At 36.5% G+C, this 27,116-nt stretch overlaps 3 protein-coding genes across 8 annotated transcripts in view; all 3 read right to left on the bottom strand.

Annotated features, from left to right (window-relative positions):
* wwox (WW domain containing oxidoreductase) overlaps positions 1-7,556 on the bottom strand; it is a 251,974-nt gene extending 244,418 nt beyond the window's left edge. Inside the window, exons 1-4 of the mRNA XM_065291319.2 lie at positions 7,348-7,556; positions 6,985-7,049; positions 6,586-6,643; positions 3,680-3,849 (exon numbers count right to left, since the gene is read on the bottom strand). Coding sequence (XP_065147391.1) covers positions 3,680-3,849; positions 6,586-6,643; positions 6,985-7,049; positions 7,348-7,454 — 400 coding nt within the window. The 5' untranslated portion in view covers positions 7,455-7,556. The remainder of the gene's footprint in view (positions 1-3,679; positions 3,850-6,585; positions 6,644-6,984; positions 7,050-7,347) is intronic.
* An 816-nt stretch (positions 7,557-8,372) lies between these two features.
* hprt1l (hypoxanthine phosphoribosyltransferase 1, like) lies at positions 8,373-16,727 on the bottom strand. The gene is made up of 9 exons (XM_065291332.2): positions 16,366-16,727; positions 15,784-15,890; positions 15,206-15,389; positions 11,911-11,976; positions 11,780-11,797; positions 11,138-11,220; positions 10,801-10,847; positions 9,504-9,580; positions 8,373-8,900 (listed from the first exon to the last, which is right to left on the bottom strand). The coding sequence occupies exons 1-9, from the start codon at positions 16,402-16,404 to the stop codon at positions 8,853-8,855; spliced, it is 669 nt and encodes a 222-aa protein (XP_065147404.1). The 5' UTR covers positions 16,405-16,727; the 3' UTR covers positions 8,373-8,852.
* A 1,531-nt stretch (positions 16,728-18,258) lies between these two features.
* Positions 18,259-27,116, bottom strand: part of nfat5a (nuclear factor of activated T cells 5a) — a 25,015-nt gene continuing 16,157 nt past the window's right edge. For all 6 annotated transcript variants that reach the window (XM_065297840.2, XM_065297841.2, XM_065297839.2 and 3 more), the window contains 10 exons: positions 26,650-26,833; positions 26,376-26,566; positions 26,122-26,294; positions 25,888-26,022; positions 25,503-25,555; positions 25,275-25,407; positions 25,039-25,113; positions 24,845-24,954; positions 22,475-24,731; positions 18,259-22,182 (listed from right to left, as the gene is read on the bottom strand). In XM_065297840.2, the coding sequence (XP_065153912.2) occupies positions 21,962-22,182; positions 22,475-24,731; positions 24,845-24,954; positions 25,039-25,113; positions 25,275-25,407; positions 25,503-25,555; positions 25,888-26,022; positions 26,122-26,294; positions 26,376-26,566; positions 26,650-26,833 (3,532 nt within the window). In that variant the 3' untranslated portion in view covers positions 18,259-21,961. The remainder of the gene's footprint in view (positions 22,183-22,474; positions 24,732-24,844; positions 24,955-25,038; positions 25,114-25,274; positions 25,408-25,502; positions 25,556-25,887; positions 26,023-26,121; positions 26,295-26,375; positions 26,567-26,649; positions 26,834-27,116) is intronic.

The raw sequence follows: 27,116 nt of genomic DNA, 5'->3' as shown, positions 1-27,116 counted from the left end.
CATCAGCCGGGGTCAAACACACACCGCAGGATCAATGCTCGGGTGCAGGTGTACCACTCCACAACCAGAGAACACGTTAACAAGAGAGAAAGAGGGGATACAAAAGAGCATTTGTTTCCATTACCGCCGTATTAAACCGGTAGAGAGAGACGATTGTAAGTGTGTTTCTGTACAGGGCTAATAAAACACAGTACAGTATCAGTCTAATAAAAGCATAATAACCTCTCCTACTGTAATTACCAGATGATGAGACTTATTAGCGGAGAAGGCCAGGCCTGCCACCTTAATAATGCATTAAAGTGCTTAATGCATTTAAAAGCTACATGACAAACACAATTATTGCAATAAAAATGACCTCTATAAATAATTGTGATTCAAAGCAGATAAATGCACTCATAACAAATGATTGCCTTGTACTCACAAATACTTGTTAGAACAGTTGTGGCACATACGTATGGAATTATACATTATGGATAGCATGTAACAAAATCTTGAAATTGTTAGAAATGTTTTTTATTTAATATGATATATGTATTCATGTTGGAAAAAATTAAAAAATTGTTTCTAAGAAATAAAAATAAATAAAAGTAAAAGCAATAAAATGGAGCATTGTTGTTTAAAATAATAATAAATAGGACAATAAATGTAGCTATCGTTTGCTCATTCAATCGAGTGCAATTCAATGTTTAAAAGAGAAATTAAGATCAAACTGATCGAATAAAATTATGATTCATGTAATACAAAATAATAATAATGCTAATAATACTATTCAGCAATTTTATATGATAAGTTGGTCTTTCCTGCATACTGTATTTCATACGTTTTGAAGGCATTAGCAGAATTGCCTGTAAAAGATGAATTTATAGGTGATACACAGAGCATCTCTGCCCTCTAGTGTTAAAATCTCCCCCCAAAAATATTATTATTAACAATAAAGATCTGTAAATTCAAAAAGCAAGCATTTATGTCACAATTAAATTATAATATATAATTATTTGATATAATATATGTGATCCTGACTGTGAAACCCAAGCTTTAGTCGTTTTTGTGTGATTTACTGTTTTCTAAATCATCCTACATGATGTAAAGAACATTATGTGAAAATATAACTTTGATATCTTTAAAGAGTACATCTCACAATACTTTTTTTTAAGATGTAAAATAAATCTTTGGTTTCCCCAGAGTATGTATGTGAATTTTAAGCTCAAAATATCATATAGATAATTTATTATAGCATGTTTAAAATGCCACTTTGTAGGTGTGAGAAAAAATTGGCCGTTTTTGGTGTCCTTCAAATGCAAATGAGTTGATCTCTGCACTAATTGGCAGTTTTGTGGTTGGATAATGCAGATTAAGGGGCGCTATTATCTATTTCTGACATCACAAGGGGAGCTTAATTTCAATGAGCTATTTTTTCACATGCTTGCAGAGAATGGTTAACAAAACTAAGTTACTGGGTTGATCTTTTTCACATTTTCTAGATAAATAAAAGCACTGAGGACCCAATTATGGCATTTAAACATGGAAAAAGTCAGATTTTTCTGATATGTCCCCTTTAATATTGACTAAGTCAGACTAAGTGATATCAATGACTGATCTCAGAATTTGATTTTGAAACTAGTCTGGTTTTTAAAGACAGGGTTAAAAGTCATTCATGTTTGTTTATAACAAGTTTATATTGTGAATTTTGGGTATGCATTACGTCATGATTTCTATTAAGCTAAACTATTGGTTATTAATCATCAGGGTTTTTACATGTTGGATGTTCTAATGCATTTCAAATACGTAGAGTACTGTGCAAAAGTCTTAGGTCAAGTCTCAGCTTTGTTGTTTTTGCAAAGTTTTAATGTCCATACATATTTATTTTTCACTCTTTTTTTTAAGATACAAACAGAAAATACAGGAAATATGTACACACAGTTAAAAACAAAAAAAAATCAGAAATGACAATCTAAATGTCTTCTTCAGGCATCAGTCAGTATTTAGTGTGACCTCTATTGGCACAAAATACATCTTGAGCTTTTTTGAGGAGACTGAAGTCCTGAAGTCATTCGATTAGAATTAGAAATTAGGCTTTAATTTCATTTAGGTTTAAGAGATCCTGCTATTGCTCAAGTGGAAGGGGAGTTTATCCTAAATACTTCACACTTCAGCTTATACTTTTTTAATACTACATACACATTGCCTGCATTTTCTGGTTGTATTCTAATAAAGAGACTGATAAATAATTATATATATATGATCACTATACAATTGCAAAAACAACAAGTCTAATGGTGGCCTAAGACTTTTGCACATTAATGTATATTATTACTGGAAATAGTTTTAAATGTTTTATAAACACTACCCAAAATATCAAGTATTTTAGAGCAGAACATAACTAGAATGCTATGAATTTCCAGAATTTTCTATATTTCTTCAGGCCTGAAAATCACTATTTTAATTTGAAATACACATGAAAAAACCATAATACATTAAAATCAGTGTGAACCAGAAGTTGCAGTCCACTTTAATTTTGATGTATTCCCAAGTGAAATTAAATACTGAATGAGAACAATAAAGGGACGTGTGTCTTAATTTCTGATTGGATCTATAAAATCAGGAGTGTTGCTCAGAAACAGAGCTAGCAGCAGATTGACAGGTGGAGGGGAGGAGTTAACAAATTTTCTTTCCATACCCACAAACTAATGTCATCAAAAAAAGGACCACCTTTCTAAAAGAAAACACATTTTTATATTTTGATTAAAGATTACAAGACAAGACCACAATGTTGTTTTGTGGATGCACGGAAGAATTGCATGGACGATGACCATCAGTGTGATCATTATGTTATGATTTCTGTATGCCAACATTAATCATGATGTGTTTTGACAAACCATATATAGGTGCTTAACAGATCTGTTCTGATAGGGTCATAAACAGCACTGAAAATACTATAATAAATATATCGCAATAAAACAAACCATATAACAAGTACACCAAGTTAGGAGAGCAAAACAAATAAATATATAAATGTTTGAAGGGAAAGGAAAACAGCTTTTGCTTAGACTCTGAAGACTCTGTGCCCAAAAAAACACTTAAGTATAGTGTACATTTATCTGTCGATGGAAGTGTGACAGATAATTTTCCTCAAAAACCACAGAGTAAAAGAGGAATACATACATACACAAATTGCATACCAGTTCAGGTGCAATAACCAAAAAAGCATTGTGCTGGGCATACGTAGTTAATGATAATATTACACATGTGTTCTAGTGTTATGATAAACTAATTTGGTACTGTAAAGTAAAATCTGGTTCTAATCACCACTGAGAAGAGAAAATAATTAATGCTATAGTGCCACCTTCTGGATACACGTTGTACTGCAACAGTGCAGGTGCACAATGGGCAGGTTCATTAAACACAAATTGCTTAAAATCAGGCTGTTTCTTCATATGGTTGTGTACTAAGCTGTCAATTAAGATGAATAATGTAACAAAATGGCATATAAATACAACAAAAAAGCTGCAAACTGCCATTAAATCACTTACTGTAGACCAGGGATTGGCAACTTCGGTCCTGGAGGGTCGGTGTCCTGCAGAGTTTAGTTGGTTGGAGCTAAACTCTGCAGGACACCGGCTCTCCAGGACCGAAGTTGCACAGCCCTGATGTAGACCATTAACACGGATGGGGTGCTTACCTATACCAGAATTGGCCCCTGTGATGACTATGACCTTGTCTGAGAGGTCACGATTCTGCAGTACATCAAGAGCACAGGTGTTTCCATCGAAGCGTTTGGGCTTCACCTGTATGTCTTCCACAGTGAAGGCCTGCCGGGGGTCAAAATACGTTGTGCGTTTGTTGATGTGACTGGAAAAAGAGGAAAAGTTGAATAAATATTGTAATTATACCATATTGTAGTTAAGCTTGAATATATTGTAATTAAAATAACATTATGCACAATTATCTATTAACAATCAAATCTGAATTACTTACTTGAGAGAGCATTTAGTGTAAAAGGTAAAAAAATTATGAGTGTTTTGTAAATATACTTTTAAATTATATACACACACACAGCACTCACGTCATGATCACATTAAACGCTTACACCATTACGTTACATACCGAATAAAATATAAGGTTTAGTTTTACATACAAGACTTAGATTAAGCCAGACACAGGCCTTAGTTAAAAATAGGACAGTTAAGAAGCTTTTATAAATGTGACCATCTTCAGAACACTTTGGGGCGGATTCCCGGACAGGGATTAGCTTAATCCAGGACTAGGCCTTAGTTTAATTAGGAAATATAACAAACATGCCTTACTAAAACATTACTGGCGTGCATTTTGAGGGAAAACAAAGGGCACTGATGTATTTTAAAATAGATCAGTGCAAGTTGTTTTCAGTATGGACAGCTCTTAAAATTTATTAAATCCCTGTCTGGGAAAACGCCACTTTAAGATTTAAAATAAATCGTTGGTTTCCCTAAAGTACTTATGTGAAGTTTTAGTTCAAAATATCATTAGATAATTTATTATAGCATGATAAAGGTCGAAATGAAATTTAAATAAAAAAGTGTCATTTGTTTTGGAATATTGTGGTAGTTTTTACAAATGACTTATCTGTGAGCTTTATCATTTTTTTTATTAGTGTGCCCCCATAATCTTTAATTAAAAAATCTCATCCCCTCCTCTGAACAATCTTTCTTTACTTCCAGTCATATGGTATAGCAGATGGGCAGGGTCCGGGAGAAGGTCACAGCGATTAGCAATTAGCAACACGACCTAACTTCAAACGATCCAATTAGTTCTTGATATACAAATTCAAGTCCAGCACTATCTTTATTTAAAGCAACACCAAAGAGTTTGTTTTACCTTACATTTCCAAAAAACCGCACTAAAGAAGTTTCCAACCGTCGGGTCGCGGTCCTGTAGTTCGAGTGAAAACTACAAAAACTTGCTTTACGGCAGACCTACAAAACAATCAGAGCCAGCTATGCTGCAGTATTTATGACAGTGGTAATGGACAATTCCGCTTTTAACCTGTAGGGGGAGCAAAGAGCAAAAACTCTTTAGTGTTGCTTTAATATTAGAAGCCATTTCACTTGGAAATATATCACCACGTGGAAAACAAGATAATTGCTACTTCCGTTTCATGGCGACTTCGTGGTTGGATAGTGCAGATTAAGGGGTGGTATTATTATAATAAGATCCCCTTCTGACATCACAAGGGTACACAAATGTCAATTACCTATTTTGTCAGAGAGAATGGTTTACCAAAACTAAGTTACTTGGTTGCTCTTTTTACATTTTCTAAGATGATAGAAGCACTGGGGACCCAATTATAGCACTTAAAGGGGCCATGTCACAAGACTTTTTTAAGATGTCAAATAAATCTTTGGTGTCCCCAGAGTACATATGTGAAGTTTTAGCTCAAAATACCGTATAAATAATTTATTATAGCATGTTTAAATTGCCATTTTGTAGGTGTGAGCAAAAATGTGGCATTTTGGGTGTGTCCTTTAAAATGCAAGTGAGCTGATGAAATTAAAACACTGATCACAATGATGGTGGTTTGTTGCATTTGAAACTCAATAGTGATGTGAACTACTTTCTCTCTCTTCTCTCTGCACTAAATGGCTGTGCCGTGGTTGGATAGTGCAGATTAACTCTTTCCCCGCCATTGACGAGATATCTCGTCAATTAAGAGAAAACGCTTCCCCGCCAATGACGAGATTTTCCGTCTTTCCGCAACACCGCTATTATCCACCAGGTGGCGGAAGTATTGCCCTATGGCAAGCTGCTGCATGTCCGTGTCTGTTTTAAAGATCGCTCTGAATGGGATCTCTATGAAAAATCCGTCACAAAAATGGAATTATCTCTGCTTTTTGCTCAAAATATGGTGTTTTTGCAAAAACCTACCCATATTCAAAAGCTGATTGCAAAAGAACCACTAAAGGTAGGATGAAACGTTTTTTTTTTGTTTGAAAGCAGAGGGTCTGTTCTTTCATTTGGTATATTGTATGTTTATTTATTTAAAGAAGAACATTTTCTGGAAGGCATTAAACTTTGGTGAAAATCATGAAAAACGCTGGCGCTGGCTGGCAACTTTTTTTAAAAATGCTGGCGGTGAAAGAGTTAAGGGGCGGTATTATTATAATAAGAGCTCTTTATGACATCATAAGGAGAGCCAAATTTCAATTACCTATTTTTCACATGTTTGCAGAGAATGGTTTACCAAAACTAAGTTACTGGGTTGATCTGGTTGATAGAAGCACTGGAAACCCAATTATAGCACTTGCCATGCCATGGCCCCTTTAAACATGAAAAAAGTCATATTTTCATGATATGTCCCTTTTAGATATGTTACGGCAAGTTGTTTTTTTGTTAAGACAGCTCAAACATATATTTTAGTCTGGGACTAAACCGGAACTAAATCTAATCCAGGTCTAACTTCTATCTCCCTAAATCTTAAATAACACCACCCTTCACCATTCTCTATAAAAATAAAACAAGTATTAATAACAACAGCAGAAACAATAACAATAACAATATATTTTGTACTTTTAGTATGGTATGTTCAAACATCATCAAATTTCAACTTACTCAACATAGTAGATTTGGCCTTTACTGTCTGTTTCCTGTTCCCATCCATATGGCAAAGCTACATCATGAATTGAAAGAAATGAAATAAAAACACATCGTCAATGATTTCAATTCTCTTTCTAATAGACTTACAGAGCCAGGCAGTTTCCTATATTATCAAAGCGCTGACATAAAACAGCTATTGGCATTTCAATGCATTTCTACATGAGCTTAAATGTCCATTTAGTTTTTAAAACAAGTAAACATATTTTTCAAGAGTAGGCTACTGTTTTTACAAAAGATTTGTTTTGTATGCAAAACTCAGTGCACATTTAAAAGCCCTTAAATTTGAATAGATAGCGGAGATTCAATATATTTTAATGTATTATTAATTGTCCATCCATTAACACTGCAAAATACCTCCAGCACAGCGCTTCTTCTTCCCGGTTTTGGGATGTTCCCATTGGGTCTTCATTTCCTCGTGGCTGAAATAATGAATTATGACATTTCATAAACAATGTGCAATGACAAGTATCAATCTTTCTAAAAATCCCACCACAACCCTCACGCAAAGTAACCATGGTTATTCTACTGTTTAATGTTGTAAAAAAAAATGGTTTTGCTAATAGTAATCAATATACCAAAACAAGCATGTTTACTACACTTTTACCTCAAAAACAAAACATTAGTAAGAGAAAAGCTTACTACTTTTCAGATTATAAATGACTATTAAATGCCACTACAGTGGTCAGGCTGTGTTTTATGATAAATAAAAACACTCACTTGGCATAATAAACCCATCCGTCTTTAGTAGATCTCTCCTCCCAACCCGGCGGAAGCTCGTCTTCACTGTCTGTGTCATCCATACCTGCGTATTTAAGAGCTGCCATGTCTAATTGTTTATTTTTCAAATAAATAACTCACTCGATTTACAAATACAATCTGTCTGACAGAAAAGCACGTTACACTAAACCTGCGGGAGAACTTCCGTAATCATGCCGTGACGTCACGGAGAATAGACTCATGGGAAATGTAGGCTGCAGATTTCAATAAAACAAATATAATCGCGCCCCGTTATCTTATTGTATATAGTTTAACTAATTTGTGACTTTTACTTTATACTTTGAAATTCTTAAACAATGAAATTTTGTTCAAATTTAAAACTCAGTCAAAGGCTCTACAGGCAGACATTAAAGAAATAACTAGACCGCGCCTTGGCTGCTGGATCGTACGTCAACGGCGTCGCCATATTAGTTGTGGCAAATTCTCCATTACTCTCATTGCAACTGAAGGGGAACATGCCTTAATCTGTCGTGTGCAGTTTGGGTGGTGTACAAACCGTTACACACCTCAAAACAAGTTTTCTGTTCATTTAAATTTTTAACATTTTTAATTTGGTGGTTTCTAAGCTCCATCATATGCATACTTTTTTACACGTGCTGATTTTCACATCCTACATAGTGAAGTAGTACGCAATTTCGTACGCAGGGAGGGATTTATGCTTGTTGTGTGTTTTTAACTTTACTATAGTTTAATATGTCCAGCTGTGAGAGGATAAGGATTTTACACAAATATATAATCTTATCTGAGGGACATTTAATGATCGTAAAAACATAAACACCTATAAATAACTTAATTTAAAAAATATATAATAATTATCTAACTTTATTCGAGCTATTATAGGTTGTCTAAAAACACTGTTCAGTGTTCTGGGAACAAAATTTTATTGTTGTACAAAAAAGAAACCAAATACAAAAGTTTAAAGTTTAAATTGTTTCATACAGTACTGTGTTATTTCAACAAAAAAAATTTTATTTGTTGTTTTGGTGGCAGTTGACACTAAAAGGAGAGTTTTACTAACACATTTATAACATGTACATAACATAAAGACAAAATAATGTTTGTTCATGTAAATTTTAATGAAAGAAGCCTCCCATCCTTATCAACTGCATATGCATTAAATGCTGTAATGCATTTATGTGTCACTGGGGTAAATAAATACATAATATTAAGCAGATAACAATTAACTTAATCTCTAAACCTAAACTCTTTGGATTTGCCAAACGGATTTAAATTAAACATAAAATCAATACAATCAAAGGCCTTAATTTAAACCATGAAGAAAATGCAAGGAATCTCTGCCCAGCATCTGTGAAAATCTGTGTTGCACAAGTTCACTCTTCATTCCTGATCACAAGTAAAAAAATAAATTAAATTTACAACCAAAAAAGCAAACACAGAAGGTTCACAGTGATCTGTCTTCATGCATCCAGCACTTGGGTCTTGTATCATACTTTATACTTCTCTTTTGCTCTGTCACTTAATATACAGATATGCTGAAAGAGAAAAAAAAGAAGAGATGATCCAGTCAATACAGCACTACAATAGTTTCAGCAGTAACAAACCAAACCGGCACATCTGGAATGAACCATAATACAAACCTTGACATAAAAAAATATTTATTCAAATCCTATAAATTAAAAACAAACAAACAAAACAATACAGAAGCCAACATTATAAAATAATTTAGTTTGTGTTTACAGTTTTAATGTATTGTTAGCCCAAAACTGCCTTAGCTGTTTTAAATCTACTATAAACCATGACTTCATAAGGCTTATTGCTTTGATGAAAAGTTATTTCATACACCTGTCAAGGTTTTAGAAAATAAAGAACAAAAAAATTTAATGATATTGAGAAATATTCTTCCAGTAAGCACTGTTGTAATATTTAAAAGCAAAACGGTTTTCCAAGCTGATGTAAAGTGGTCACAGGTGTGTTTCTGTAGTCATTTACAATAGCTTTAAACATGGTTCAACCAATCAAATCCCAGAACTATTTATAAATGAATATATTTTTAATTTCAATTCAACAAATGTACAGTATATTGCACAATAGTTAACCAGCAGTAATATGATGAAACACCATCATAAAATACTTACACTCAGATCTCTGAAGTATTCATTGTAGTCTAATGCATATCCCACCAGGAACTTATCAGGAACTTCAAAGCCAATATCTAAAGGAAGAACATAAAATATGTACAGTAAATAAACATTTACAAATACACAGCATCAGAATAAACATGGTTTACACTAATCAAAACTAAATAATTATACTAACCTAATACAAATGATGGACAACACCAACAATATTTTGCAAAACATGAACAGTAGAATAGTCATAAATATATAAAATATAAAGGACAGGTATGTGAATGTATACAATTAAAGTCACTATGAAACCAAAGCAATTCTTATTTTTTTTATTATAAACATTTCATCCGTGTGGGTCATTATTTTTTTATTTATGTGCCCTCATCAACTTTAATCAAAATCTGAAAATGTTCTTCCGCCCACTTAATCATTAGGTGTGTTCGACTTCATACAGCACTGCCCAGACCAATCGGCAACTGGCTTGAAGCAGTGTATCGCTGGTCTCTTTCAATGAGGTCATTAGGAGGCGTGTCTAAATCTGGTTGTCATACACAAATAAGTACCATCCACTCTCTTAACTGACGAGAGTTGAATGATGTGAACTCCCCTGCTTTGTTCTCATTGGTAGTCGCTCTCGAAAGTTGCTTATAATTTGCATAAAGTTAAACTTTTCTCAACTTTGTTGCGTGACTGGACACAACCTATCCAGTCGCCAATGGTCATTGTCGCTCGTGTCACCAAGCTTTCATTGAAATCAATGAGATTGCGTTGCTCTGCTACTGCCAGTCCCAGTGCAGCTTAATGCTTAAATATGCTTGTAGCCAACTGCTACAATTAACTTTAGTGCTGTGATCAAGAGTGAAGAACATTTGTGCTGTGGAATAGATTGATTTAAAGGCGGGGTGCATGATTTTTTTAAAAAACGCTTTGGAAAAGGGAGTCAGACCGAGTACCAAAACACACTTGTATCCAATCAGCATTAAGGGGTGTGTCTACTAACCAACATCGTTGCCTGGGTCGAGTATGTGTGGGGCGGGGCTATCAAAAGAAGGTCCGGATGCTATTGGAGTAGGGACGTGTCTGTTTAGGTGACTTCAAATGTCAACATTGGCTTTCAGAGATCATGCACCCCACCTTTAAAGAGCATTGAATAACTACTCTAAACACCACCGGACGAGTATGTGTCCAATAAGCGTGTACAGCATAAATGCTTACATTTTCTAAGTGATCTGGATTACGCAAATATCAAATATCTCGTAATATCTGTTTAAAATTAAATGATGAGAAATACAAAGGCACTCACAGTCAGGTCTGTATCCTGAGCTCCTGGGTGTCCTTTTCACAAGTAAACTGAAATGGCATTGAAATAAATGTGATGATGAACATGCAAAATAAACATTGTTTCATTCAACTAAACAATTAAAATAAAACAGTTCATTTTAACTTTGTATAATGACAGAATAAAACGTGTTATTCCCTCTCAAATTTAACTGTTCAGAAACATGAAAAATAAGGTTTTTAATTCAGTAAAAATCTGACTTCAAAGCCATGGTCACAATTCACTTTCATTGTATGATTTAGCTTTTTGTGTAAACGATTCAATAAAATACTATTCTCCTCTTCCCTATACAGTCTCTTACCTGGCAACTTTCACCATTTTAGGATGAAATCCAGTTAATAGTTTAAGCAGGGTTTCCATAGTTTTCCCTGTCTCTATAATGTCCTATAACACAAAATGAAGGCGTTTTAGGTCTCTTTATTCACAACATAGAGAAAGGGTTCAATAGTTTGAAACAACACGGAATTTATTTGTTCATGTTGACCTCAAAATACACACAAAGTTTTAGAATTGTCAACGAAGCAACATTTCAACATATGTAGGTCACTTATCAAATAAGATAATGTGTAACATCAACTATGTTAACTTTTTATCTTTTGTATAAAATGTCAGAATTTCTTGCTTCCATGGAAGCAAACAAAACTTTACAACATTCATAAATCAAGCCGGAATTATTAGGTTTTCCACAAACCTGTAGAGGATATGCCAGCTCTTGAACAAGCTATTATTTATTACAGCAAAACATATAACTTTAATATATCTTTAATATTAACTGAGGTCATGTCAAAGATTGAAATCAATGAGTGAAATCAAACTGTGATGCTCAAAATTAGGTTATAAGACGTTAACCTGGATTTCACAAACAAGGTCATATTTAAAACCGGTGAACACAAATAAATCTGACACAGAATGCAAATCTATTGCATGTAAAAGTGATCCTCACCTCAACTATAAGCACATTCTGTTCAAAGAGAGAGGAGAGACATTAACACATTGATCATTACAACAAAATATATGGAAATCTATATGGAAATGATTTCAAAGAGCTGTACAAGAAATCCGATCTAAACTCACTTTGCCAGTAAGAGCTGATAATTCATCTCCGCCAATAACTTTCACACAGTTGGTTGACTGATCATTCTGTAGGAAAGAACACATAAATATTTTAAAAGGAAATATCTGGGATTTATTACATGTTAACATCAACAACACTGATGACGTAAGGCTGATTACCAAAATACAACTTTAGCTGTAGTCTTGCTCATTTAAAAAGGCTATAGTAAATCATTTGGATATAGAAAGTGAATGGGAGCAGTCTAGGGCTGGATGATATGATGGTAACATACGGTTACAATGAAATAAAACATCAACCTCAATAGATTTTTTTATTCTGTGTATACCGCAAATAAAGGTGGTAAAAAGTCAAGTGTTTTCTGCAAATAAGACTTTGTTCACACTGTCAGTGCAAATCAGATTTTGGTGCATATCCGATTGGAATCCAAACACATTTAGTAAGTGTGAACGGTCAAAAACGCATTAAATCAATTTTTTTTAATATACGTTTCAGGCTACATCCAGAGGTGGTTTGAAATCGGTTCCAGAAATCCATTTCAGTCTGACTGCACTAATCGCATTTGTGTAGCTTTTTGGTTATGTCATGCTGTCACGTCACATAAAAGCAACCCCAGCGTGAACTTTGGAACGGTCCATTTCTGACAAAATGATAGGGGTGTTTGGGAAAGTCTATGTATTGAGGAATAAAGTTTAAACAACATCATACATCAAGGCAGATTGTCGTGCCTGCGTGACGTCACTGCCATAGAAACAGTGCAGAAAATCGGGAACACTGCAGAACGCTACAAGACGAACAGATCGGATCTGAACAGTTGTGATACACAATTTGGACAGTGAGTTTATTAAATCGGATATACACCAAAATCAGATATGGACTGACAGTGTGAACAAGGCATTAGTCACTCTGTACAGAGCTCCTCCCCCACAAAATCATCAGTCTTCATTAATGGCTGATTGGTTCTTTCAACTGAAAGGCGGGACTTCTGTTGCCAAAGTGGTCATATTGAGCACTGCACTGTCCTGTATTAATGGTAATACAAGTGCTCAATCTGGCTCAATATCATTGGTTAAGTTATCTAAAATGAAAAAGTTTAAACATGGCTGAAAACATTAGGCGCTTGTGTACTGTATGCGCTTGCCAGTTTTTTTCAGCTGAGAGCTTTGGTTGCTATGATACTTCTTCTTTGTTTGTCAGTCATTGAACGATGCAACCGGTTGGTTGTTGTGATGTTTGTCCCACCCCTCCACCGCCGTGATTGGACGGCCGATTGGAAAAAGTGACGTTGACGAGCTGAGCGTTTCACCCAAAGTTAAACATTTTTCAACTCTCGGGGCTCAGCTGCTGACGTTTTTAAAAAGCGTGACGCTTCCATTGGAACCAATTTAAAACATACGGCGACGTTAACGCCTTGGTGTGCACACTACACCCCCCCCCCCCCCCAATTGTCTACAACTGTCTTTCCATTTGATTTTGATGATACATTGACAAGCACATTGAAACAATTATTGTACACACAAGAATATTATGCCTTATTTCAGGATTGTTAGCATATCATTTTTTTTACTTCTTAAAATATTTTTAAATAAAATTATTAGTGGAACATTTATTTGAACTCAAAGCATATCGAATCACAACCCCTGTATACTCTGGCACCCCTCTAATGCTGAGTTTACACCAACCGCGTTTCGGGCGTCAAAAACGCATCTACCGCGCGTGGTTTGCCACTTGAACAATTTGGATGCATTCGCGCGTGTAGAGCGGAGTAGACGCACGGAAAAAGCAAGCATTTGACGCGCGTCAGAAGCAAACTCCGGTTCTTGTGGGAGCGGCAAGTGCTATGTGGTTATCTGTTTGCAAGATGACTGATGTTGATTGTGCATTTATCAAGAGAGTTAACAGTTTATATTTGGTAACCTTACTATAGGGGAAAAATAAACGACGTGGGTCGATAAACGTCACGTGACTCAAAAGTGAGGTGTGTATTACAATTACCAGGTTGCTCAATGTCCTCACTGACACTCTTCCAAGCGAGGTCCTTTTTATTCCTGTCTCCTCTATAGAAATAAGAACTTGTGTGGTATAGCTCCGGGTGACTGAGGACTGACGGGGTTGGTTGAATGAGTGACTCCGGACGGGGCTGCCACCACAGCAGCAAGCAGACTCCTGATTGGTTAATGCGGCGCGAAATTCCGCCAAAGTTCAAATTTTTCAACTCGGGCGTCAGCAGCAAATTCGCGTGAACCGCAAAATGCACAAAAAGCACCATTTGCATGCACCGCGCACAACTCGCGCCTTTCGCGCGAGCGTCACGTGCGAAAGAGGCGGAAACGCGTCTTAAGCGCCGCGCCGAACGCCTCTTCCGCGCCGCGCGATCTCTTGACGCACGTCAACGCGTCTTCACATTGACTTAACATTGAAATCACTCGCGCTTCACGCCTTTACCGCGGTTGGTGTAAACGCAGCATTAGTGGGGCCCGGAACCCAGGTTGGGAACGACTGGTCTAAATTATCCTATATATGAGACATTAAAGGAAAACACCACCACTTATCAATATTTTACTATGTTCTCAACTCAACTTAGACAAATTAATTCATACCTACCTTTATTCAATGCGTGCACTTAATCTTTGTTCAGCGTGTTGTGAATGTGTTAGCATTTAGAAAGACTGTTACATGAGTAGTTACAGGAGTAAGTATGGTGGCACAAAATAAAAGGTGGCACATTAATATTGACAGAAGTTTGAGCAAGAGGGGAAGTAGTCAGGAGTGCTGCAAACTAAGTGCTCTTCCACCAATCAATATTTCTCATTTTTTATCGGCTTAAAAAAAAAAATCGCCACGTTTTATTTTGTGCCACCATACTTACTTTTGTAACTACTGCCTGTAAGAGTCTTTAAATAGGGAAAACATGGAAGTGTTTGGTGGCTTCTAAATTCATCCCTGTTTGGATCCTAAGGAATGAATGGGGCTAGGCTAAATGCTAACACATTCACGAGGCGCTGTACAAAGATTGAGTGCACGCATTGAATAAAGATAGGTATGTATTCATTCGTCTAAGTTGAGGTAAGAACATAGTAAAATATTGAAAAATGGTGGTGTTTTCCTTTAACACTTTAATGATGTTTTTAAATCTTCATTGTTTTTAAAACTTTAAAAAATTTATTATCAGAGCAAATTGTTACATCTCCGATTATTCATTGCTCAGTATTAAATATGTATGACACACATCAGCGAATCAGCCCATGCATTGGAGTAAATAAATGTTGCAAGGGGAAATGTACTGCTGGCACTTACTGAGTAGCTCTTAAGTCTAATGAAATCCACGGTCAATTGCACAGACTTATCAATGTTTTGATTTAATGCCTTGATGTAATCCATCAAGTCCGCAAAGAACTTATACCCTCCTTTCAAAACACACAGAGCCACGATGTGATGTCCGCCCATGTCCCGAACAATATCTCTAGCCAACCTTTCAGTCCTGCGGAGAGACAGTCAAATATCATTTGTTCAGTCCATTCATACTCAGGCATTCACTCTGGATACAACTTGACAAAATGCCAGAAACGCCCAGGAAGGGATTCCTGAGGAAATTTGTTAAGCAAATGGGAAAAGCCAATTCAAATCACATGCCTCCTCGACGCTCTAATAAAATAAGAGTCGGTGGTGGATGGACCTCATTAACTAAATCTATTGGTTAGACAGAGGGCTATTTTACTAGCTGGGTCATGTCATATTCACAGCAGTGTATATCACAATAAAAACAGTTCTATTAAAAAAAATCAGCATGAAACACAGTGAAAATACAGGGTGTATGTTGATATGCTATTGCTGTCTTTGCTTTCAGTTAGCAAGGTTTAAGTTAAATAATGTACCTGTCCTTAATAAGGCCATTGGGTATTATAACACTGTCCAAATCCTCCTCGTAATGTTTGGGGACACAGAAAAGATCCAGTTCATGTCCCTTGCTGTCATCAGCTATCTGAAAGAAAAAAATGCAGACTCAAACTTTAAGGTTTCTACATGTTTTAGTGTTGAATCAGCTAAATTACTCTGTGTACATAGACTGCATATGTGAGATATATTACTAAATGCATATAAAATACAATTAATTCTTTAAAATTAAAGCTTTATTTCCCGTCTATAGTATTATCTGGGCAAACTCCTCCTGTCAAAACTGTACACGCTGATCTCACATCACCTTGGCAACCAACCAGCTTGCGCACACACGCGGGTTTGCAAGCGTTAAGTTTAAGGTTGGCGCATCCTCGTTTATAAAGCGACTCGATTTATGTGGATTTATTTCAAGTCGCTGTACACATGAACACGCACGTGCAGTCCAAAAGCATGATAAATACGAAGTACTTACCGGTTTCTGAACAAACAGCACCGGACCTGTTTAAAAGCAGGTACGTACGCGTAAACGCGTCTTAACAAACATCACTCGTGTCTCTCACCTCCAGATACGAGGCCATGCCGAGATGTTTGTCCTTCATTCAGCCTGGTCTCATGCTGTTTGAGAAGAGCAGATAATGTAGGTCCGTCGCGATCGTCGTCCACAGCGCCCGGTGTTGCTGCTTTGCATGAAGTCAACGCAACGCGTCATACATCCTGACGTCACAATCCTTTTGATCTGATTTACCAACGGAAACAAGAGAGTGCGTTTCTAGTCCAGCGGGAATGGGATAGTGCATGAACTGCACCCGCAAATAAACAGGTAAACTACTGCCGCGCGCTTCTTGAAGTGCCACGTTCGTTGCGCTGATAACGCGATGGTGATGTCATCAGGCGCCGTATCTAATGCAAGCAGAGGAAACTGATGGGACTACGTACGCTGGTGCTAAATGCTGGATTGTTTTCAACCTATCAGTGTGGCTGGGCTAATGGTCACACCCAACTGCTGAGTATAAATAAGTGGTTCTCAAACTTTTTGGCGTGGAGTTAGCAGTCCCCCTAAAGAATATTTAATCTGAAAATTATCATTTGAATTAAACAAAACATATGGATGTACACAATGTAGTGTAAATTATTGGATATTAACCTTAATAGTAGTGGCAGCAGGTTCATTTACAAAGAATTTATAAAACTGGGGGCCCCTGGCACAATCTTGCATCCCCCAGTTAGGTTTAAATGAACCTATATGTGTCAAATCTGGACATTTTGCCGGGTAATTTAATCCAACGTTTGGGTTTGTCCATATTTTACCCACTTATGGGTTGAAACAAGCCAGCATTTTATAATAAATGTCAGCTATATTTTTGTGTAAATATTTTGACTTCTTGTTTCATGTTAAAGGGGTCATATTATGAGATTTTTTTTAAAGATGTAAAATAAGTCATTGGGGTCCCCAGAGTGTGAATGTGAAGTTTTGGCTTAAAATACCCCACAGATAATAATATAGCATGTTAAAATTGGCACTTTGAGGTGCATCCTTTTAAATGCAAATGAGCTGATGAAATGCAAACACTTTCTCTCTTTCTCTCTAAATGACAGTGCCTTGATTGGATAGTGCAGATTAAGGGGCGGTATTATTATAATAAGACTTACTACCTACATTATAAAACAGGTGAAATCCAAATGACCTATTTTTTACATGCTTGCAAAGAATGACTTACTAAAACTAAGTTACTGGGTTGTTCTTTTTCACGTTTTCTAGGTCGATTTAAGCACTGGGGACCCAATTATAGCACTTAAACATGGAAAAGTCAGATTTTCACGCTATTTCACATCCCCTTTATGGCTTCCTGAATGTTGGCTATAACACCACCAAACTCAATTTGGTAAGAAAAAAAATTATAATACAACTTCAATATAACCCTTATTTTATTAAAACCTGCACTTTAAAGGATAGTTCACCCAAAAATGAAAAATTAGTCATCAATTATTTACTGTCATGTCGTTCTAAACAACATGTTAAACAGTTGAGGGTACCCATTGACTTCCATAGTATTTGCTTTTCCTACTATGGAAGTAAATGGGTACCAACTCTGTGGTTACTTACCATCATTTATCAAAATTTCTAATTTTGTTTTCAACACAATAAAGAAACTCATTCAGGTTTAGAACGACTTAATGGTAAATAAATGACTGATTTTTCATTTTTGGGTCACTGTAAAAAATTTGCTGTAATTGTGCAGCTGATTGCCAGTAACTTACTGTAGAAGATAAAGACTGAAAATGATTCATGTTCATTTAACTTTCATTAAACTGTTGCCAGTAAATAACATAAATGTAAAATCTACAGTAAGTAAGGCAGCTTTTTGCCAGTAATGCTGTAATTTCTACAGATTTTTTTACAGTGTGTGAACTATTCCTTTTAAATGCTAAGCAATACAAGAAAAGAGAAAAAAGAACTTCATATCTAGCTTTATTCATTTAGCAGCACATTTGAACAGAAATATAACTGCAGGAGTATACAAATGTACTGATTAAAGCAAAATACATGTTTGTTTTACGTCAAATGTCATTAGTTCACGTTTCTTCACGATACTGAATCTCATTTTGACAAACTCATGAGTGAACTGTTAACCCTACGACAACTTGAAAAGCAAAGAACAATAACCACGTCAAACAAATGCAAACAAAAATCAAAAATGTGCAAGAAGAGTGCATTTAAAATACACTTCTTACAAAAACAAAACAGCACACATAAATAAGAGCACAAATAACTGCTGGTGATAAGGGTAAGCGCTCTTCCAAACCTTGTTTTCATTTACCGTTTGCTAAAAAAGTACCATAACATTGACCTGCTGCCCGAACAGAGAATCAGCTTTCTTTGAGATGTATACCCTTCTTTCACCTCATGCCTTGATTACACAAATTTCAAGAGGCAATAACCACCAGTGCATGAGAATGACAAAACATTTGAGGATGCATAGCAGTTTTGTGATATAAATGGTCAGATGTATTCTAAACTACACTGATGAACTTCATTAGTGATATTTTGACCAGAGAAAGTCAATAAAAAAGTTTTTTTTTACTTCCAGATTAGGTTGAACTAAACCCAACATCTAAGTATTATTATATACAAAGGTCCTTTAGAAGTAAGTGGAAAGGCTTGCAAAGGCACAAAGTACTTTCAATTAAAAGCACAATATGTTGAAAAATAAAATAATTCAACCTCCGTAAAATGATAAATCTGTGAATAAATGTGTTGTAGTTTGTTCATGGTACATTACAGTATGACACAAGATGAAATATTAATTCTGAAAAATCAAGAATGGACAGATAATTGTTTTAATCACAGAGATGTTGATTTTGCTGCCTTGTTTTGGAAAAAACATTTTTTTTAGTTGGTCCATACGTCAGATGAACACTCACAGACTCATATTTTCAAATGAAATCCAGATTTAAAAAAACTATATTTTTATCTATGCATTTTTATGACAGTTAAACACATTTTTCCAGCAAATTATCATTACTGTAATGTAAAACTAAAATTTAAATTAGCATAAATTTAATGCAACAAAGACTTTTTTATATAGATAAATGTTTTATGAATTGCAACGAGAAGAAATTTTATTGTTTTAGACTATTGAGAATTAGAAAGAGGGAAGGGTAAATCATAAAAATGTCACAATGCACAAAGTCATAATAAAAAAGATCCAAATGCAGAAAATAACTGCCTAAAATGTTGACTTCGAATGAACATGACCTAAAATATTGACTCACACAGAACACACACCCATAGCCACTCGTTTTTATAATGTAGAAATTGACAATATTGGAATTTCACCAACCAAATACATCAATTACCATTTTGTAACACAGTGATGGGAACAAAAACCATCATTTTCACGGTTCTGGATACTGACACATGATGTACAGTACTGCAGAAGGGACAAAGTTGACTTTTAAAATGTTTAAAATGTACACAGTACATTTCCATTTTGAAATTCAGGCTTACAAAAATACTGTACGTACGCCTCACTTGCAGGTGAGAAATTATGTTTTACTACAAAGAGAGCACGCATTTAACAAACTGCTACCTCACAAAGGAACAGCACACTTAAAACGACCGGTTTACTATTTACAATTTTTATGCCGATTTTACATCAAGCATATACTATAAAATAATAATAATAATAATAATATAAAGGCAAGAAAGGGTATGATGTAAAAACAACTGACATATGTTACAATGTTTATGAAGACATTAAATACAACTTCTCACTTTATATTTGCATGATACTATTGTTAATGCAAAAGCTGCTTTTTAAAATGAGTATACTGATGTAAAGTCCTAAAAATGTATTAAAAACACTGCATGTGTTTATGAAGGATTAAATTGTGAAATACATGTGATTTAATATATCGCAGTTTTCTACCACAAAAAGGTCTTTTTAGGAAAGTTGACATTGACTTTAGAAAATGTATTAAAAAAAGATAAATCACCATGGCCTAAAATGTCATCATAATAAACATTAGGATTAACCATTGAAATCAATGCAATGTAAACAACATATTCTGTCAATGTGAGATATTAAACCCTGTATGATTTCATTTAGCAGAGTACACTACCCCTTTTTTTACACTACATTTAGAGAAATTTTCCAGTTAGGACACATAACAAATAATATTGGTGAATCTGCCCAAATTTCATTTTTGAAACTCGAGATTGTCCTGCATTGATGTTTATAAAGCTTCATCTTCAAAATTGGCTGGATTTAGCCTTTTTATCCAAATAGTTAAACAACATAGGCAGAGATAGCAAATTTTATTGTGTGTATTGTGATTTCTGTAGGTCTGTAAAATGGCAAAATTTGCTTGTCCAATGAAAGGCTAGTAACAAGGGTTGTTTCTTCTTTATGAACACAGATGGGATCTATTGTAACTTTGTGGTATAAACAAATAATCCCTACATAACCCTTTAGGGAAATATTTATGTAACTGTTATTTTAAGTTGCCCAAAAACTACTACAAAGGAATATTTACTTTTTAATAGGAAAATATTAAACCATCATCTTTACTTACCATCATTATTTTTCACATTGATCTTTACCTTACCACTTATTTTGTGTTCCATAGAGAATAATAAATCACATGGGATTGGAACGACATGAATGTGAGTAAATGATGACCGTATTTTTTTTTGAGGGGGAGTGACCTAACCATTAAAGTACTGATGGGAAAACCACCATAACAAATGACATTCCCATGTTTGTGCTTATTTAAATAATCTCCATAAATCATACATGATCCAAAATCAAAAATGTAGCTGCATCTTATATAGTACAAACATGTGCTCCATTTCCTTCTGCTGAGCACGCAAAAAACGAATCATAGATAGTGTATAAGGTCATAAAACAATTTCATGTTCACATATATTAATCTTGCACACTTACACAACCCTGGTAGAAATTCATGTTTAAAAGTTGGACCTCTTGTTCATTTAAATAAGATGAAATAAAACATTAGGCGAGGAGTGTACACTGGGCATTGTTACAATGTGAGATTTGCAGGCCATGTATGCAAATAATCAAAAACATGGCTCATAAAATAAGCTATACTCTCCTAACAGACAATGAAGAGTAAATGAAACAAAACAAATTTTAAGAAAAGCATTATGACTAGTAAAACATAAACAGCTTTGACAACCAAGTAGACACATATGAGTTACAAAGCTAAAAGAGAGTAGAAACTCCCTAAAGTGCTAAAATGTTTCAGATTCATTCACAATGTATGAGTTATCTTAATGGCAAACAGAGAGTTTTGGAGTCGAAGTTGATTTTCAGAATACAGATTAATGGTGTTAGTAAATGGATAAGATTCAAGTGGAAGTCAAGAACACAATACAAAGTAGCAAAGTGCCAATATACTTAATGACTGAATGGGTCACATGATATGTTAAAATGCCAAACATTGGCCTGAATAAATTGGACCCTTAAATGTCCATCAAGAAAAGACGCTGTGATGAGATCCAACACCACAAAACATATACAAGGGAAGACCCCCATTTGAACAAGTGTAAGTTTAGACTATAAATACGCAAAGAAACATTGACAAGCAGTGTGGACGGTAGACTACTGGAGAGAGGTTTCAAACTACTTATCTTCAGTGGTCCAAAAAATCCCGAGGGAGAGTCTTTTCTTGCTCCTGAAAATGTTCCAACAGTTCATCTATCTTATCGTCGAGGTTGTTGGACTGGTCCAATAAGGTTTGAATCTGTGCACTGGTCTGAAGTTGGCTCTGATTCTGATCCAAACCAGGATGCCCCATGGTGACAAGCTGTTCTGACAATGCCGGACCAGGAGAATTTATTAGCTGACCACATTCTGATGAGAGACAGAATACAGTTAATCAGTAATGCTTAAAATACACTGAATAACAAAATTCACGATGGAGTTACACAGAACTCTACCTGTTCTAGGGATGCCTAAAGTCAGCTTGACATGGCAACCCAGTTTACTTCCGAACTTAGCCTTGCTTGGCCTTACAACAATTGCCGAAAACAATGGCTATTTGGCAACTGGTTAGGATTAACAATGTGTTTGTGCATGAAGGTTATTAGTCAAAAAGATAACAAAAAAAAAGGTCAATTTAAGTGGACTTAAGAATATCACTCACCACTGGGAATCTCAAAGAGAAACAGGCCTGCTTGTCCTGGTTGTCCAGGCTGGCTGAGAGTTCCCCCAATTGTTGTCTGAAAGAGTTGGTCAGGAGGTTGCTGAGTGGCAGTCGGTGTGGTGTTCTGGAGACTGCCCACTGACACGCCACTCTGTCCACTAAACATGGTGGCTGCCGTGCCAGTTGGAGGCAACTCCTGAGCACCTACTCCACCTTGTAGGGCTGAAATGGCTGACTGAGGCAAAAAAATGTTGACGGAAGGTTGGTCCGTAGGGGAGACGGGTGTTACGCTGGTGGCACTGGGAACAACCTGCATAGGTTGTTGGTCCTGAAACAGTTCTGTCTGCATTGAAGGCATACTGACAGATGAATCACTCACAGAGCTCTGATCTTGAAAAGACATGGGCTCTAAAGAGTCTTGTTGGGTTACGCTTACCACAGCAGATGGTGGGAAAATAATTGTTGGATTTTGAGGCTGGGCTGCGGATGCAGTGGGTTGGTTTGAGGAGTTGTTCACAGTAAGATTTTCTGAGCTAGGGACAACTTGCATGGGTTGTTGCTCCTGAAAGATATTATCTGGGAGACGGTCACTAACTACTGGCCCTTGGTTCTGACTACTGAATATGAGGCCCTGGGGCAGGTCATGGGGGTTCAGGGCTGTTGTACAAAACAATATTCCAGTCTGTGTTTGCTGTTGTGCTTGATTTGGGGACATTGTGGCAATATTTGGGAAAAGCGAAGTTTGTTGGGGTGTTGCCATCTGTTGTTGCTGGGGAGACTGTTGTTCCATTGGAGTTGACAACTGGGGTTGTCCTTGAAAAAGTGAGACAGTCTGGGCTGTGGTTCCAGTGGTCTGCATGGGTGTGAGGAAAGTTATCTGTTGTGGCTGCTGGCTCTGGTTATTATCCGATGGTAGTTGGCTGGGCAACACACTTTGTGCAATAAATAGACTTGTAGGGGAAGCCTGCTGCTCAGAGGATAGATTGGTGCCTGTAAGCATTGTCATGGTACCAGAAAATAAGGTTGCCTGGACCTGTGGTGACTTTGTGGTTCCAAAGAGCACTGTCTGTGAGTCTTGGGTTTCAGTCAAGGGGCTCTGAAAAAGCTGCTGTGGGGGTGAAGGCTGGGAAGATGGCTGCTGCAAAAAGCTGGATGTCTGAATGGTCATAAGACCTCCTGTCTGTTGGAAAATTGCAGCCTGCTGCTGGGATGGGTTCTGAAGAAAGCCTTCTGAGGACTGCGACAGATTGCTTGTCTGCATGGAGCTTTGCTGATCGTTAGAGAAGCTGGGTGCACATTGCATGGGAACCTGTGTCTGCAAGAGCTCTGACTGGAGTTGCTGCTTTAGGCTCTCTAACACTTCCTGATGCTGAAGATTTTCTAAATTTTTCTGGTGCTGTTGCTGTTGTTGGATATTATCTAGAACTTTTTGATGCTGCAGAGTCACTATTGAACTTTGTTGATGAATGTTCTCAAGAACAGTCTGGTGGTGATGTTGTTGATGCTGCAAATTCTCCAAAACCTTTTGTGTTTGCTGCTGCTGCTGCACGTTGCCAAGAGCATGTTGCTGGAGATTTTCCAATACTTTCTGATGCTGTTGCAAATTTTCAAGGACGGTTTGTTGATGTTGTAGGTCCACAAGTGCCTTCTGTTGCTGTTGTTGCAGGTTCTCCAAAATATTCTGCTCTTGTTGCTGCTGTTGTTGGTTGGTCAGGTTACTCTCATTTCCACCCAGCCTTAAACTGTTCATATTTTCCTGGACATGTTGCTGAAGGCTCTCCGCAGATGGAGCTGGGCTGTAAAGCACAGAATTTAACTGCTGTTGTGCTTGTAGTTCTCTCACTGCTCTCTCCAGCTGTGTAACGCCATCCTGAGGCAAAAGTGTTTGAACCTGTTGTCGCTGTGATGGTGGAGACCTAGACTCCATGCCAACCAATACCATTACACTTCCATCAGCACTGTTTTCTTCTGGAGACAAAGTCTCTGGTGTTTCCCTTAGAAACTGTTGAGGTACCTGAGGGGGAACAGGCTGAAGAACTGTTGTGTCTTCTGACAAGGACACTTGGAACGGTGCAGGTGAAGAAATGTCCTGCTTCTGAATGGTGGACAGGGTCTCTTGAGTGGTAAAAATTTGAGCCGGTGGTTGTTGTGATTCAACTGGTTGGAGAGGCACAGGGCTTGGAAAAGACTTACTGGCAGAAGGAAGGACAGTACTTATCTCCAAAATTTGTTGGGGGGAACTAATGTTCTCTGCAGGCTGTGTCGTGAAAATGGGAAAGGGGGAAAATTTATAATAAAACAGTATTTTAATTCTTAAACTAAAATTGATTAAATTGCACAAAAAATGCTAACCAGTCAGATTTACAGTACCTTGAAAATGTCTGAAGGTGTTGCATTGCAAGAGACTTCCATAGGTTCCTCTCGTTTGACGATAGGCAACATTAGTACATTGTTAAGACAACTGGTCTCGGTTTGCATTGCTGTTAACAGTCATAAAACATTTGAGATCAAACTTTATTCACAACAAGAAACACATACATTTCATTGTTTTGATAATGCCATACCTTTTATCTGCTCTTCAAAAGTGCAAGCCTTGACTGTGGCTGATAATTCTGACTTTACTGGAACATCAGTGTTCTCTGTATTAAAAATAAATAAATCATATCTTTATGCTGGTTTAAAGAGTATAATAAATATTAAAATAGTAAATAGTAAAATTTAATTTATTTGAATCCTTGCCATTTTCCAATAAAGAATAAAACCCTTCACTTAGAGCAAGCATAATCTTTCTTACAGTTACCTGTTAAAGGTGTGTAAGTAAAAGCTTGAATATCATTTGTTCTCCCAGCATTTGTCACGACAGCAATCCCAACAGACACTGGAAAGGTCACTGTTTGGTCATGATATGGAGGAACTTTCACTACTAGATGATTCTAAATTGAAAAAACATATTTAAAAGTTTATTGAGAAATATTTAAGAATGATGACCATTTACAGAATAATAGTTAAACGCAAGGAAATCCTTTACCTGATGAAAAAGTTCCATGTCAATCTCTGCTTCAGCCTGCCAACCGTTCTCATCTAAAACAAAAACATTTTATACAAGTATAAAATAAGTTTAAAGAAATCATACAAAGCATTTTCCTAAACTTTTTCTATATAGCTTGACCACAGGTTTCAGAAAAGTTTTCTCTGATCTTCATCTTTTGCACAGCAGGTTAGTTAACATGAGTTAATCTGTCGTTTATTGCTAAGTACCTGAATGATAACTTATCCTGTTTATTGGCACACACATTCAAAAGTAATTGCATCACCCCCTTGAGTATTTAGGGTTTACACCACAGTTAAGCAAACATGTTTACCAAACATGCATAAAGTATTTTACTAGTCTAAGAAATACATGATTTTATTACCTGCAGAATTTTCCTGAAAAATCACTTGGGTTCCTTTGAGAAAGTTCTTGCCAATAATAAAGACCTCCTCTCCTCCTGCAACGGAGCAACTGTGAAGACTCTTCTTAAGGATTTCAGGCACTCCGGCAGGCTGAGCTGTGAGAAAAACAGAAGAGTTACAGGGACTAAAAATAAAATGCAGAAAATGATATCCCGTCATTTCAATATCTACAGCCCAAGACCTTTTGTACTTACTACATAGAATGGGTGAGGAGAGCGTTTGAAGGGTTAGGACAGATCCATCAGGTCTTGGGATATTGACTCTAAAGGCCAAACGAGCGCGAGTGCTCTTCTTTTTTGAGCCGGCAACACCTATTCGAGCTTCAACATCAGCATTTCTTAGCTTTAAGATTCCAACACAGTCCACGCTGCAGAAACATAAAAATAGTCTTATGTACAGGTTAACTAAAAAGATTTTCTCCTGAGAACAGAGCATAAATGATCCTTACGCAAGAGTCATAGTGTTGGTCGGCTCAAGGTTTACTTCAATGACTGTGGTCCCTTCAATATCCACCTCCATACAGGCTGTTGTGTTGCGTCCGGTCACTCTGCAGGCTTGATAAAACCCATGAGGCTTCACTCGTCCAGCATCATTAGCCACAAATACTTGGAGCACCACTGGTTCACTGACTCCCTCTAACTGATAATGCCATATATACATTGTTGTATTACTTCAATAAATGCAGGGTAGTCTAAATAATATAATGTGCATTTATTTCTTACTTTGACCGTTGGGAAACCTTGCTGCGTACGGTCTTTGACGGACCCTCTACTGCCTTCGGTGAGGTATCGTGCCCTGTGCTGAGTCTCTGGCTGAACCAAAATCTTCAGCTCCTTCCCTTCACTCTTCTGTGGATATTGAATGGAAAGGACACCACCCTTTTGATTGTTTGACACTTCCAAGGAGCTGCAGAGAAAATTAAAGAAATACAGAGAAATAATTTAGGGCGCTGCAGTCATATATCCGTTGTTTTAATCCAAGGTGATGTATATCTCCTGTCCTCACAAAATGGTCCATAGGAATCTGTAAACTCAGAATCTCTCACATTTCCACTTAAGAGCCACATGAAGATATAACCAATAATGTTTTTACATGAAAAAAAATGTATTTGTAGTGACATTTGGCCTTAGTTTTTGGATTAAGGGGCAGCCAAGTATTTCCATGTGGAACTGCCATATTTAGGGGACGC

The sequence above is a fragment of the Paramisgurnus dabryanus genome, chromosome 23 (assembly GCF_030506205.2).
Source record: "Paramisgurnus dabryanus chromosome 23, PD_genome_1.1, whole genome shotgun sequence".
In the NCBI taxonomy this organism is placed as follows: Eukaryota; Metazoa; Chordata; class Actinopteri; order Cypriniformes; family Cobitidae; genus Paramisgurnus; species Paramisgurnus dabryanus.
The sequence above is the reverse complement of the archived record's forward strand: the minus strand, read 5'-3'. Positions and strand labels throughout refer to the sequence as shown.

Coding starts and splice junctions, on each gene's coding strand:
- hprt1l (XM_065291332.2), bottom strand. CDS start 16,404: ATGAAGGACAAACATCTCGGCATGGCCTCGTATCTGGAG. Junction 9,581..10,800: donor CTCAGGATACAGACCTGACT/GTGAGTGCCTTT, acceptor TTCTTCCTTTAG/ATATTGGCTTTGAAGTTCCT. Junction 8,901..9,503: donor AATACTTCAGAGATCTGAGT/GTAAGTATTTTA, acceptor TTTCTCTTTCAG/CATATCTGTATATTAAGTGA.